Source organism: Jaculus jaculus, chromosome 8 (assembly GCF_020740685.1).
Source record: "Jaculus jaculus isolate mJacJac1 chromosome 8, mJacJac1.mat.Y.cur, whole genome shotgun sequence".
Lineage (NCBI taxonomy): Eukaryota > Metazoa > Chordata > Mammalia > Rodentia > Dipodidae > Jaculus > Jaculus jaculus.
Window position 1 is genome coordinate 1,488,319 of NC_059109.1, and position 13,996 is coordinate 1,502,314.

Sequence of the window (13,996 nt, forward strand, 5' to 3'; positions counted from 1 at the left end):
TTTAAATCGTGTTCAAGAACCATCTCTTGCAGGCTGGATTCCCAACTGAAGCCCTCTCAACACACATTGGACATTCCTTGTACAGTTATGGGCCAATGTCTTGTGATGGACACTCTAGGTCTGTGTTGGGCTGGACTGACTGCTGTTTCTGGAAGAAGATTCTGAAGGGCTGGGCTACTACTTCCCTGTTAACTTGTGAGAGCCCAGAAAGTCGTGACCATAGATTTTCCCATGGTCTTTTGTCAGTGTGAACAAAGGTAAAGGTGAGCATCAGGTTGCCTATCATCCGTGTGGATTCTTTAGGTGTGGTCAGTGTTTCCTTCTTCAAGTTTCTCTTCTTCATTAGCTTAGGACAAAGCACAAGAACCACTTACTGTCGAGAGAGAGAGAGAGAGAGAGAGAGAGAGAGAGAGAGAGAGAGAGAGAGAAGAGAAGAGAAGAGGAGAGGAGAGGAGAGGAGAGGAGAGGGGAGAGGGAGAGGGGAGAGAGGAGAGAGGAGAGAGGAGAGAGGAGAGAGGAGAGAGGGATATTGAGATTTCCCCTCAATAATCTGAACCCCACCTGATGAGAGAAAGGAATTCATACAGAAACGAACGGCCTAAAGGCTAGATTGACTACTGCCCAAATGGGTATCCTCGTCCCGGTGCTCTGCGCCCTCCCCAGCCTCTCGCTGTCTCCCCAAGACTCCGCAGAAGCCTCCTGGCTGCCTCCTTCACCTCCTTATTCCGAAGAGTGTAGATGAGCGGGTTGAGAGCGGGCGTAACCACGGTGTAGAACAGCGACACGAACTTGCCCCGGCCCTGGTTGTAGCTGTGCGTGGGTTGCAGGTAGGTGTAGGTGGCCGAGCCATAGAACAGGCAGACGGCGGTCAGGTGCGAGCCACAGGTGCCCGCTGCTTTCCTCCGGCCCGCGCGGGAGCGCATGCCCCAGACCGCGCGGCCCACCGCGCCGTAGCAGGCCAGGATGACGGCGGAGGGCACGAGCAGGATGACCACGCGCGCCGCGAACATCTGGCGCTCGGTGGCGCCCCGCCCGCCGCGGCAGGCCAGCTGCAGCAGCGCGGGCAGCTCACAGATGAAGTGGTCCAGCCGGCGGGCCGAGCACAGCGGCCGGGCGGCCAGCAGCGCGGTCTGCGCGGCGGCGTTGGCCAGGCCGCCCAGCCAGCAGGCGGCGGCCAGCGCGCGGCACCGGGGCGGCGAGGCGAGCGCGGCGTAGCGCAGCGGGCGGCACACGGCGGCCGCGCGGTCCAGGGCCATCACCGCCAGCAGCACGCACTCGGCCGAGCCCAGCGCCAGCGACGCGCACAGCTGCGCCGCGCAGCCGCCCCGGGACAGCCGCAGCGCCAGGCCGCTCAGGCTGGCCAGCAGCGCGGGCACCACGCTCGCGGTGAAGCCCGCGTCCACCAGGGCCAGGTGGCAGAGGAAGTAGTACATGGGCGTGTGCAGGCGCGGGTCGCGCACCGCCAGCAGCACGAGCGCCGCGTTGCCCGTCAGGGTCAGCAGGTAGCAAAGCAGGACCAGCGCGAAGAGGACTGGCTGCAGCGAGGGCCAGTCGGAGAAACCCAGGAGCAGGAAGAGATCCTCGGAGCTGTGATTTGCCTGAGAGGAGAAACTCCAAGAAGGTTTGGAAGTACGAGACAAAAAAGGGTAACGCTACCCATGGCTAGCAAGGAAGGACCCAGAGTGTGGGATGGACTGGGAAAGAAACGAAAGCGCATAATTTACGGTTGGCATCCAATATACAGAACTACTGGGCATTCAAATAGCCACAGGCCATTCTTTTTTGTCCATAAAATTATTTGAGAGAATCAGAGACTGCCTAATTGATGAACCAAGGCTCACAAAGTTAAGTTGTCCTAAGGTCTTAGCCAATCAGGCCTGTCTGATTCCCAAACTAGCGTTCTCTCCACTATCTCCCTGGTTCCGATTGTACTCCCAGGGGTCAAAGAAGAAACGCAATGTCTGTCTTAATGACAATCCTTCAGATACTGGAAGAGGTTCCACTCTGGGCCTCGTTCCTCCACTTTTCCTTGAAAAGTTAACACAATACCCCAACCCTGTCCTGACTGACACTCGATGGACTAGAATCATAACATTTTTGTTTTAGGTGGTGCCACTTTTATCTATTTATCTATTAAATTCACAGGACTATGGCCAGGAGGATCTCTGAGCAAAGCCTGTAAGGCCTTAATCTTGCTCCATGTGTAAATCGAAATGAGATTCCTTTGAGTGGTGTCTTGTAATGCCTACATTACAGAAAAATAGTACATAACGTCAACCACGTATGAGCAACCAATGATACATAACCAGGGAATTCCGGGGCTTTAGATGAATGGCAGTTGTATAACTGAAGCTAATCAAGTTCTCTCCTCTCTCTCTTTTGCTTTTTAATTTTTTGGTTTTTTGAAGTAGGGCCTTGCTCTAGCCCGGCTAACCTGGAATTCACTATGGAGTCTCAGGGTGGCCTCAAACTCACACCAGGCCTCCTGCTTCTGCCTCCTGAGTGCTGGGCTCAAAGGTGTGTGCCAGTGCTCTGTTTCTGAGACAGGCCTCAGATTTATTATGCAGAATAGAATGACTTTGAGCTCGATCTTCTTGCTTCTACCTCCCAGTGCTGGAATTGTATGTGAGTTCCACCATGCCTGACCTCCAATCACGTGTTTTCTTTGCTTTACTTCTATGCTTGTCCTGTACAAATCTCCCTCTGTGGCTCACCCCAGCTACTTCTGCCTGATGTATGAATAGTTGTTTTCTAAACTAGATTCCTTAAAATTTTGTTGTGCCTGTTTAATTGTTTTTTGTTTGTTTTTTGAGGTAGGGTCTCACTCTAGCTCAAGCTGACCTGGAATTCACTACGTAGTCTCATGGTGGCCTTGAGCTCACAGTGATCCTCTTACTTCTGCCTTCCGAGTGCTGGGATTAAAGGTGTGTGCCACCACACCCGGCTCTCAGTTTATTTTTTATTGAATTCTAGGTCTTGTGCTCTACCACTGAACAACATGCTCAGTCCAGACAGTGATTTTGTTTTTCAAGACAGGGTCTCACAATGTAGCCCAAGCTGGCCTCTAGCTCCTGCACTTCCTGCTTTAATCTCCTGAGCCATGACTTGCAGGTGTGTGCTACTACACCTGGTCTGGGAAACATGTTTTTCAGAGGTTCCTATATGAGGGGGTGACAGAAATGATGTAAAAATCCATTTATCTTTTATGCATTATCTTTAATATTTACTTGTTTGGAAATTAGACAATAGTCTTACTGTACAGAGCAGGACAGGGAGGTAGTGAAAATAAAACAATTTGTCCACAGTCACATTGTTTGTAAATGCTTAACAGAATTTTGATTTAAACCTAACTCCAAGGATTTCGGATGTTTAAAAACATGAAACTAGGGTCTGTTATGTTAGAGACTGTGGAGAATTAAAAGGACATGCAAACCCTAATCTTTATTTCTAAGGAACTTTATAGCACTGTGGTCATAGTGGACATGGATTAAATATAAGATCTGGCATTTAAGTTCATTCAACAATGGTGGCTAGAAATACTAAATTCATTCACATTTTGAATACATAGCCACACACCAGCTCAGCCAAGCAAGTCTTAGAGCATTCACTTTTAAACACGCCACAGCATGAATACAGGCACACACACAAAACTACACAGGCAACATCTTCATTATCTATGTGCACAAATCCCCAAAACATAGCTACAAAGCTCCAATCCCCCCCCCCCCACTATTATTCCTCAGAAGGCAAATCTTATGCAAAATATATAACATGCTATGTTCCCAAACCTCATTTGCTATTCTAGAACATGACCCTCAGCTGTACAACTATTTCTTCCTAGGCCAATATAATAATAAACATACCTTCATATTTAACCATTGGCACCAGCATTTAAGGCTTGAGTTTTTAGATGATATACTGGTCTCTTGCCCCTTCTTTGGATTCTCTGGGTTTGAAATGACAGGGGGAAAGATTAACAAAAGACAAAGTTATTTGACCATGTCCAGTTCTGACATGAGTACCTGTGATCAGAGGCAGGAACCTCAGGAAGAAAATGGTGGGTGGGTGCTGTCCTGCTGGTCAGTAGAAGAATGAAGACTGTCTGCAAATAAGGTGCCTAAGTGTTTGAAATGCAGGGCCCAAGGCAGATGTGGAGTCCATCTCTGGAGACCTTTGTGAGAGGACATAGACAGGGCAAGGATTTTAGCCTTGTAGTGGAATCCAGTCATCATTAGGTGGTAATGACCTCAAACATATCCTTCCTGAATCTAAGGAGAGAGGAAAGGAAAGGTGCTGATGAGTCCGCTTGCTAAAGAGGAAACAGAGGAATCAGTTTCCCCTCTTCCTTAGAAAAGTGGTTGCTACTCTGGGGAATCTATGTCTCACTCCCATAATTAGCACTTTCCATAGCAGTGTCCAGAGAGAATCCCCCCCACCCCAGGGAAGAAGGGAGAATTATGGAGAGAAAGTCCTTCTAGGCTATTGTGTCTCTTGCTCAGTGTGGAGGCCAGAAGCAGCATAATTTCAAGCCTTTCAAAACAGGATCTTGCTATGTAGCACAGGCTGGCAATGAACTCGTGATATCCCTGCTTATCTCCCCAGGTGATAGGTATAAAAGTAGTAAGAGAAAGATTAAACTAAAAGGTCAGTTTGGTAGAAAGAACCATAGAGATGGATTTCTTTGGAGGGGAAAAGGTTTAGTAGGCCTTAATGATAGCATCCATGCTCCATCATGCCCGGCCGACTCATGCCATAGGCTGTTGCCCACCACTATACTGTTGTCACCCCCACCTGTCCTCCATATTCTTGAATATTTTGTGTCTGCTCCACTACCTTCTCATGTCATAATTCTTGGGAAAATAATTATCCATTCAAATTATACTTCTATCCTTCCAAGTCTTTCCTTACTACTATGGACGTTTATCGCTGTTCCCTACCCCTCTCCTGCCTTCACTTTTCTCTCTACCCGCTCAGATTGCTTCCAGCTATTATAATTACTTCTTTGTATACTCTCAATGCTGTTTTTGCTTTGTTGTGCCCAAGAGGCTGAACTGCCTTCTCATTTTAATCCAACTCTAATTTGATTCCCTACTGTGGTGGTTTTAATGTAAAATATCCCATATAAACTTATGTGTCTCCATACTCAATCCCCAGTTGTTTGGGAAGTTTGTGGAACCTTGCTGGAAGAAGTGTGTCACTGGCCATGAGGTGTTACAGCCCATGCTCCCAGCTGATGTGAAGATGTGACTTTTTATTTATTTATTTATTTCTGGTTTTTTGACGTAGGGCTTTGCACTAGCCCAGGCCAACCTGGAATTCACTCTGTAGTCTCAGGGTGGCCTTCAACTCATGGCAGTCCTCCTACCTCTGCCTCCTGAGTGCTGGGATTAAAGGAGTGTGCCACACCACACCCAGATAGATGTGACCTTTTAAAAAAAATTGTTTGGTTTTTCGAGGTAGGGTCTCACTCTAGCCCAGGCTGACCTGGAATTCACTCTGTATTCTCAGGGTGGCCTTGAACTCATGGCAATCCTCCTACCTATGCCTCCTGAGTGCTGGAATTAAAGGCATGTTCCACCACCCCTGACAGGTGTGACAGTTTTTTTAAAAAAATATTTTTATTTATTTATTTGAAAGCAGGGGGAAGAGAGAGGGGAGAGAGAGAGAGAGAGAGAGAGAGAGAGAGAATGAATGAGCATGCCAGGGCCTCTAGCCACTACAAACTAACTCCATATGCTACTTTGTGCATCTGGCTTATGTGGGTACTGGGGAATCAAACCTGGATCCTTAGGCTTTGCAGGCAAGTGCCTTTGTAAGGGTTCAAGAATCACTGAAGAAAGACCCCAGACTCAAATAGTATGTAAAAGCAAAGAGCATTTATTGTGCAGAATCAGCCAGCATGCAGATGTCAACCATTCACACAAAATGGTGACCCTAAGAGGAGCTTGCAGGCTCCTTTGAAGCACAGCTAGAGGAATTTTGGCAGGCTTAGTCTTTTCTAACATGATTGGCTAATTTGAACAGTAGCTGTACTTGCACTCTTTTGATTGGTCCTAAGGTTTTGGCGGGCGAGGTCTAGGGGAATTTCAGGCGGGTAGGCAATTTTTAAAATGATTGGCTAGGCAAGCAGCAATTAGAGTTGTGCATCTCTGATTGGTTGGGCCAGAAAGGTTGTGAAAGGTGTGAAAAGGGACATGTCTCCAGGAACTGACTCAGCCTCTGGGCAGTTATCTTTTCCAGCCATATGTCAGGATCAGGGCCCGCCCTTTCTCAGAAGTCTTGCTTGCCTCTGGGAACTGGAACTTTGGCCTAGTTAGGGTGGCACCTTACTGAAGCCTGCCACTGTGTCAGTTTGGTCCCTTCATTCCTCCCTTGAGTATGGTCCCATCTCGAATCCTTGAGATGTATCTAAAGGTTGGTATTGGTGTCTCAGAACCATTAGTTGTACTGTGGCTATGCGATCCTTAACAAATTTGACCAAAGCATTAATGATACGAGGTCCACAGGCAAGCAGTAAAAGGATAAGGGGACCAGTTAGGGCAGAAAGTAAAGTCGTTAACTGCCGGAACCTGCCAGCTGAAAAGGTTCGAGCCTGATAGGGAGTGAGGATTAAAGAAAGACAGGAGAAAGAATGAAAGCAAGGACTCCAGTCCAGGACTGAAGCACTGTTTATTTCTCAGTAGTCCTCTTTAATATCTTCTTGCAAACAGTTTGCCCATGTATAAAAATTCCATGACCTTCACACAGGTTTCTATCAAAACAACTTCTTTCTGTTACAGAGTTTTGCATCTTGACCACTTCTCAGTACAAAAGATTATTTCAAGGTTGGGAGAGAAACAAACCTTCTCTGTTCCCAGCAATACAAGCACAAAGGTTCAAGGAATGGCCAGCTCTTGCCAGTAACACTGGATGTACACAATCTTGCTTACTTGCAGGTGCAAAAGTCTTGTTGCCAAACAGCCCAAGGCTATGGATTAAAGGCCAGCCCAATGGCCCCCAACAGTTAACCAAGGGACCAATTGAACATGGACTCATACCATCCTTGAGATTGTTCTCTTTCCAATATTCTTTCATTGTAGTCTTTTTCTAAGTGTGGCCACAGATTCTTTCATAACCCAAGAGTGATTAACATAGAAATGATGTTCTTCCTTTGAGGTGGCACAGGGACCACCTTGCAGGAGGAACAGCAGGTCCAGTTCCTGTCTGTGCTGTAGTGCTTCCTCAGCTGAGGAGGAGAGAGAGTCCTGTAAGAGGGTGATTGATTTTTCTAATTGTTCTAAATCTGCATCGATGGCTGACCTTAGGTATTTGTAGTTTTTGTCTTGAAGCACCAGAGCGGAGGTGCCAGTGCCTATTGCCCCAGCTACACCAAGGCCTAGAAGAGAAGACAATAAAACAGCAGTAACGATTTCTCATTTTTTCTCATCCCACTGGTGCTAATTGTGAAGGAACGTTTTGGTCGGGGCAGTAGACTATCCAGGGGATCATCTGTCTTCTGGGGGAGTTAAGTACCCAGAGGCAGTGGGACATTGGGTTTAGTTATATAGGTAGAATTAGGCTTGGGGAATCTGATCTCCAATGCAGAGTCCCTTCCTGTCTCTGACTGAACGGTTATTTTTCCTTTTCCCTATTGTTGCCAATGACAGGCATTGCCTGTGCAGCCATGGAGTAATTTTCTGGTATTGCTATGCCTTCGTAGAAAGGGGGCTGTGGGTTGAGACACAACCAGCAGGTCTTAGAGGAGTTGAGGACCTTATAAGTTTGCCTCTCAGTGTTGGCCCAATGCCGAGTGGAGGGACGACATGAGTTGCTGGTTCAGTGTTGGGGAATGGGGATGGGGCTCTAGAAGCTTGAGTGATTAGGGAGGGGGCTGAGGTTCTTTGAGGTGGCCTTTGTGGTGGGGTCAACACTTTCTTGGGCTTTAGGGGTCTGGGGGGGCATTGGGTCAACTGCCAGTCTAATAGTGAAAAGAGCACCAGGATCTGTCCCTATTACATATAATTTGAGTCCCAATGTCCTACCATAGGTCCAATTTTGAGTCCTCCCCCCCCCTGCGAATCTGATGGTTAGGGGGTTGCATTGTTTTTTCTTACATGCCCTGTTTATAAGGTGTTCTCCTGTATCCTTCCTCCATGTGGCCCTCTGTGTCTTTGTTGGCAGATGCCCATGTAAAGGTGCCAGTTGTTTCACATCCCCAGGAGGCACAGTAGTACTGCCTAGGGTCCCCACATATTGGTTTTTGTTCCCTTGTCAGGCTATGCCCAGGGCAAACATAGATAGTTAAGACTCTATTTCATTGCCTCCTAGCCAGGTAGGTGCACCCAAAAGGGGAAAGGGTTGTTGGTCACTGGGTTCCCATTCCCCTTCAAAAATATTACATAAGTGTACCTTGAGTTCTGGCCACCATGTATATGGTGAGGCCAGTCGGGAGGTGGAGTTAAAGAATAGTCCCAGTGGTGGGGTTGGAGATTATCCAGGTGAGATTATAAGGCTCATGTGGGGTGTGGCGATGGGCGGCGAGGTTCATGGGGCATGCCTAAAGTTCTGAACAGCAAGCAAACATAGTAAGAAACATAACCATAAACATTTTTAGTATCATTGTTGAGTCTCTAGCTTATGAGTCCTCAGTTTGAGTGGATCCTACACGTGTGCAATGGCTTGCCACAGGCCTGCCTTCTCTTGAGGTGTGTGGTCATCTGGATCTGCTGTGGATCAGCAGGCTTCACATGGGAGTGAGGTATCCAAGTGGGGATGCCATCCATCTTAACAGCAGTTGGGGTGGTCAGGATCATGGTGAAAGGTCCCTTCCAGCTGGGTTCAAGAGTCTCTTTTCAGTGTTTTTTGATGAGCACTAGATCTCCCCTCCTGAACCTGTGGGGTGTAGGTGGAGGTGCCTTCTCATAGATGACCTGTAGCTGAGGCCAGAGATGTTCTTGCACCTGAAATAAAGCTTGTAGGGAGGAGAGAAATGTTTCATCATCAAATTCAGTTAACATTTCTGCTTTTATATTGGGCAACAAGGGTGGGGACCTTGCATACATGATTTCAAAAGGGGTCAGCCCCATGGTATATGGGGAGTTTTGAACTCGGAAGAGGGCAAAGGGAAGGAGAGACACCCAGTCACTGCCAGTTTCAAGGATTAATTTAGTTAGGTTCTCCTTTAGGGTCCAATTAATCCTTTCTACCTGTCCTGAACTCTGGGGACGATATACACAATGAAGTTTCCAATTTGTCACCACAATTTTAACTATGGCTTGGGTTACCTGTGAGATGAAGGCTGGTCCATTGTTTACCCCAAAAGAACAGGTAAACCATACTTTGGGATGATGTCATCCAATAGTTTCATGGCCACAGTTGTGGCAGTCTCATTCTTAGTTGGAAAAGCCTCAGTTCATCCTGAAAAGGTGGCTATAAATACTAGTAAATACCTGCATCCACATAAACCAGGTTTTATCTCTGTAAAGTCAATTTCCCAATTTACTCCTGGTCGGGTTCCTCTTTTCCTGATTCCCGACTGAGAAATTCCGCTTTTTACATTTACCAGGCGGCAGGCATGGCATTGGGCTATGGCTTCTGCTGCCTTTTGTCTTAAGTCAAAAACTTTAAGGTGGGCCTGTGTAAGGAAGACCTCAATCTTCTGTTGTCCTGGATGAGTGCCCCGGTGCATTTGTCTGATGCGTTGGTTAGCAAAGTCCGATGGGTGGGTGATCCTTCCGTCAGGAGTCTTGTACCGTCCTTGTTCCTTATAGGCTGCTGTGCAGGTCTTAAGCCTCTGTAGTTCTGAATCAGTGTAGTTTGGTGTCTCTGGCAAGGTTGGTGCCACCATTGGAGGCAATTTTGCCACCAGGGTAGTAGCGAGCTGGAGGGCTGCCTCTCATGCTGCCTTGTCAGCCCTGTTGTTCCCTTTAGAAGTAGGATCCTCCCCTTTCTGGTGACCAGGGCAGTGAATGATTGCTATCTTTTTGGGGAGACATACAGCCTGCAGGAGGTCCAAAATCTCCCACTTATTTTTAATGGTTTTTCCTTCTGCTGTCAATAGTCCCCTTTCTTTATAAATGACCCCATGAACATGTACCATTGCAAAAGCATAATGGCTGTCAGTATAGATATTAAGTCTCTTTCTTTGGCCTAGTTGCAAGGCCTTGGTCAGGGCTATCAGTCATCTTTCTGGGCAGACATACCTGGAGGGAGGGCTTCTGACCATACAGTTGTTTCTTCCATTGTCACTGCATTATGGACACTCCTGCATACTGGACACCATCCTTAAGGAAGCTGCTTCCATCTGTATACCAGGTCAGCTCTGCCCCTTTAAGGGGAACATCATTGAGATCTGGTCAGGTCCCTTGTAAACTGCTCAAGATCTCCAAGCAGTCATGTATGGGACTGTCCAGATCCGGGTCAGGTAACAGTGTTGTGGGATTGAGGGACTGACAGGCTAAATAAATAATAAATGATAAATTGGACCTATGGGGGATTGAGAAGAAAGGCCTGAAAATGAGTCAGTCTGGCATTGGTTAGCCAGCCACCTGTCAGGGGGCTGCTTTAGCATTCTTTCAATAGCATGAGGAGTAGTCACTCTCAGGGTTTAGCCCAAAGTCAGATTATCTGAGTCTTTGACCAATAAGGTGGTGGCTGCTATTATTCGGAGGCGTGGGGACCATTCCACTGCCACTGGGTCTAATTTCTTTGATAGGTAAGCAGTCAGCTTCTTCCAAGGGCTGAGAGTTTGAGTCAGTACCCCTTTAACTATGCCTTTGTTTTCATCAACATAAAGAGGGAAAGGTTTGTGGATGTCTGGCAAAGCTAATGCCAGGGCTACAAGGAGGGCCTTTTTCAACTGGAGGAAGGCCCTATCCCTTTATTGGGTCCATTCAAGGAAATTTTCCTTGTGGTCCCCTCGTGGCCTCATAGAGAGGCTTGGCAATCTCTGTTTCTGAGTATCCAGAGTCTACAAAACCCCACCAACCCCAAGAACTCACATACCTGTCACTGGGTCCTGGGGTGGGGAATGTTAAGGACTGTCTCCTTGTGGGCTTGAGACAACAGGTGTTGGCCCTCCTTGAGTATGTACCCAAGGTAAGTTACTTCTCTCTGGCAGAGCTGACCTTTTCTGGCTGAAACTCGGTATCCCATGAGGTCCAGTTCTCTCAGCAAGGCCTCTGTGGCTGAGCGGCAGGCTTCTTCATCTGAGGCTGCCATAAAAGGGTCATCTACATATTGCAAGAGGGTTATTTGGGGATGGGCCTGGTGGTACTCACCCAGGTCCTCATGGGGTGCCTCATCAAAGATGGTGGGTGAGTTTTTATTTATTTAATTTTTTGCTTGATTTATCTATTAACGTATTTTTTTAAGATTATATGTGGGGCTGGAGAGATGGCTTAGCAGTTAAGCGCTTGCCTGTGAAGCCTAAGGACCCCGGTTTGAGGCTCGGTTCCCTAGGTCCCACGTTAGCCAGATGCACAAGGGGGCGCATGCGTCTGGAGTTCGTTTGCAGAGGCTGGAAGCCCTGGTGCGCCCATTCTCTCTCTCTCCCTCTATCTGTCTTTCTCTCTGTGTCTGTCGCTCTCAAATAAATAAATAAATAAATGAAAATTAAAAAAATATTAAAAAAAAGATTACATGTGACTTTATTTCCTTTTTTCTCAATTTTATTAAACATTTTCCATGATTACCAAAAATATCCCATGGTAATACCCTCCATCCCCCCCCCTTTTCCCCTTTGAAATTCCATTCTCCATCACATCCACTCCCCATCTCAATAAGTCTCTCCTCTGTTCGGATGCCATGATCCTTCTCTCCTCTTATGATGGTCTTGTGTAGGTAGTGTCAGGTACTATGAGGTCATGGATATTGAGGCCAATTTTTTGTCTGGAGGGAGCATGTTGTAAGGAGTCCAACCCTTCCTTTGGCTCTTACATTCTTTCCACCACCTCTTCTGCATTAGATCCTGAGCCTTGGAAGGTGGGATCGAGATGTTGCTCAGTACTCTAGTTACTTCTTTCCAGCACCATGATACCTTTTGAGTTGTCGGTGGGTGAGGTTTTAAATCCTTGTGGCAGTTTGGTCCAAGTCAACTGTTTGTTGAATCCACGTTCTGGATCACTCCATTCAAAGGCAGACAGAGGTTGACTGGCTGGGGCCAGCGGCAGACTGAAGAATGTGTCCTTGAGGACCAGCATTGTGTACACATTGCATTCAGGTGACAGAGTGCTTAGCAGAGTGTATGGGTTCGGCACCATGGGGTGGATGTCCTCCACCCATTTATTAATTTCCCTCAGATCCTGCACAAGCTGGTAGTCATTGGAGTGGGGCTTCTAACTGGCAGGAGAGGAGTATTCCAGGTGGACTGACCAGGTACTAACATCCCTTGTTCCCAAAGTCGGTTTATGTGAGGTGTTATTCCCAATTTGGCCTCTTGGGGCATAGGGTATTGGTGGACTAGGATTGGGCTGGCATTAGCTCTCAGTTGGACCATGACTGGGGCCCAGTGTTTGGCCATCCCAGTCTGATTTCTTCTGCCCATACACCTGGAATCCTTTCCCATAGTTCCCTTAGATATGGGTTTTCAGGGGTGGCTTGTGAGGGAGAGGTATACAGTTTATATTATTCCTCCAGGGACACAGTCAATACATGTACAGGACCATTCTGATTGAGAACTTATACTCCCTTGGGACAGAAATGGATTTGTGCTGCCATTTTAGTCAAAAGGACTCACCACAAGAGGGGATATGGGCACCCAGGGATGACCACGAACGAATGGGTTACCTGTCCCATACCTAAGTCCACTTCGGGTAGTCCATGAATATTGATTTGTCTCAGTGGCTCCCTGGACCAATGTCCTTTTGGTGGACAGGGGTCCCATGGGCTATTTCAGGATTGAATGCTGAGCCCCAGTATCAACTAGAAAGTCTACTGGTTTCCCCTTCACCTTCAAGGTTACCCAGGGCTCATGGAGGGAACATGAACCCTGATGCCCTCAGTCACTGAGTTCTCCTATCTCCAGGATTTTAGGATTTTTGTCCCTTTGTCTTTGCATATATTCATTTTTTCAGTGTCCCATCTCTTTGCAATAAACACATTGGTCTTTTTGGAGATGGGGTTGGTGTTCCCTTCCCCTTTCAATTGTGGGGCTAGTTTGCCTGGTTCTCCCATAAGCCATGTTTTTTTAATTCCCTTGGATCAGATTTTCCTGTGGCAGCCAGTAGTATTTTGGTGAAGCCTCTACTTTGTTTATCTTCTGGAGTCTCTCTATCATTATAAACTTTTCCAGCTATTGTTACAAGTTCTGACATCTGCTTATCCATGAAACAGTCCAGTCGTTGGAGCTTTCTGCGGATGTCTGGCACTGCCTGGTTGACAAAAGCCATGTTCATTGCAGACTGGCTTTCTCTTGCTTCTGGGTCCAGAATCAGAAAAGGACAAATAAGACACAGACATACAGACACAAAAACAAATTTCCCAGGAAGTGAAAGAGAAACCAAAATGCTACAGATGGAGGCCTATCTCGTAAACGGGCTCTGCCAGATGGGCACAACTCATCAGCATTTACCAAAACCAGAGTCAGACTAGAGCTTTCAAGCTCGGCCAGATTGGAGCTTTCCAACTCCACCAGATGGCAGCTATCCCATGAATGGGCTTAGCCAAACTGGAATTCTCTGGCTCCACCAGAAGGGGCTCCAGAATGTCCTCAGAATTTCCCGGCCCCGAGGTAATTACTGGCTCGTCAGCCTCACCTCCATGGGCCTCCAGACCATGCCTGGACACCAGATTTACTGAAAACGAAACAAAGAACAGAGAAGATCAAAGACACACAGTACAGAGGTGTGCCCTGACTCACTGATCTGTGGAGAACCAAATGCTCTCCTGGAAATGCTCCACTATTGAACCTGAGGGTCCCTAGAGATCCAAGATAAGCCCCCAAATCTAAGGGTTTGAGAATCACAGACTCAAATAGTATGTAAAAGCAAAGAACATTTATTCTGCAGAATCAGCCAGC

The 13,996-nt window shown here is 47.2% G+C and overlaps 2 protein-coding genes across 2 annotated transcripts in view; one reads left to right on the plus strand and one right to left on the minus strand.

The window, feature by feature from the left end:
- Positions 1-614: 614 nt before the first annotated feature.
- On the minus strand, positions 615-13,367 carry LOC101618183 (putative olfactory receptor 2I1). Its single transcript, XM_045156060.1, has 5 exons — positions 13,226-13,367; positions 11,106-11,192; positions 7,172-7,375; positions 3,864-3,946; positions 615-1,652 (listed from the first exon to the last, which is right to left on the minus strand). Exons 1-5 carry the CDS (start codon positions 13,365-13,367, stop codon positions 615-617), a joined length of 1,554 nt encoding a protein of 517 aa, XP_045011995.1.
- The window catches only part of LOC105944874, a 115,311-nt gene continuing 102,824 nt past the window's right edge, over positions 1,510-13,996 (plus strand). Inside the window, exon 1 of the mRNA XM_045156064.1 lies at positions 1,510-1,629. The gene's annotated coding sequence lies outside the window, so the exon portion shown is untranslated. The remainder of the gene's footprint in view (positions 1,630-13,996) is intronic.

Excerpts from the sequence above, each read along its gene's own strand:
- LOC101618183 (XM_045156060.1), bottom strand. The coding sequence starts at position 13,367 with ATGGCTTTTGTCAACCAGGCAGTGCCAGACATCCGCAGAAAGCTCCAA. Across the intron at positions 11,193-13,225 it reads GACTCCAGAAGATAAACAAA|CCTCAGATGAAGAAGCCTGC; the intron begins GTAGAGGCTTCA and ends CTTTTATGGCAG. Across the intron at positions 3,947-7,171 it reads CCTGCTGTTCCTCCTGCAAG|AGAATCCAAAGAAGGGGCAA; the intron begins GTGGTCCCTGTG and ends TTTCAAACCCAG.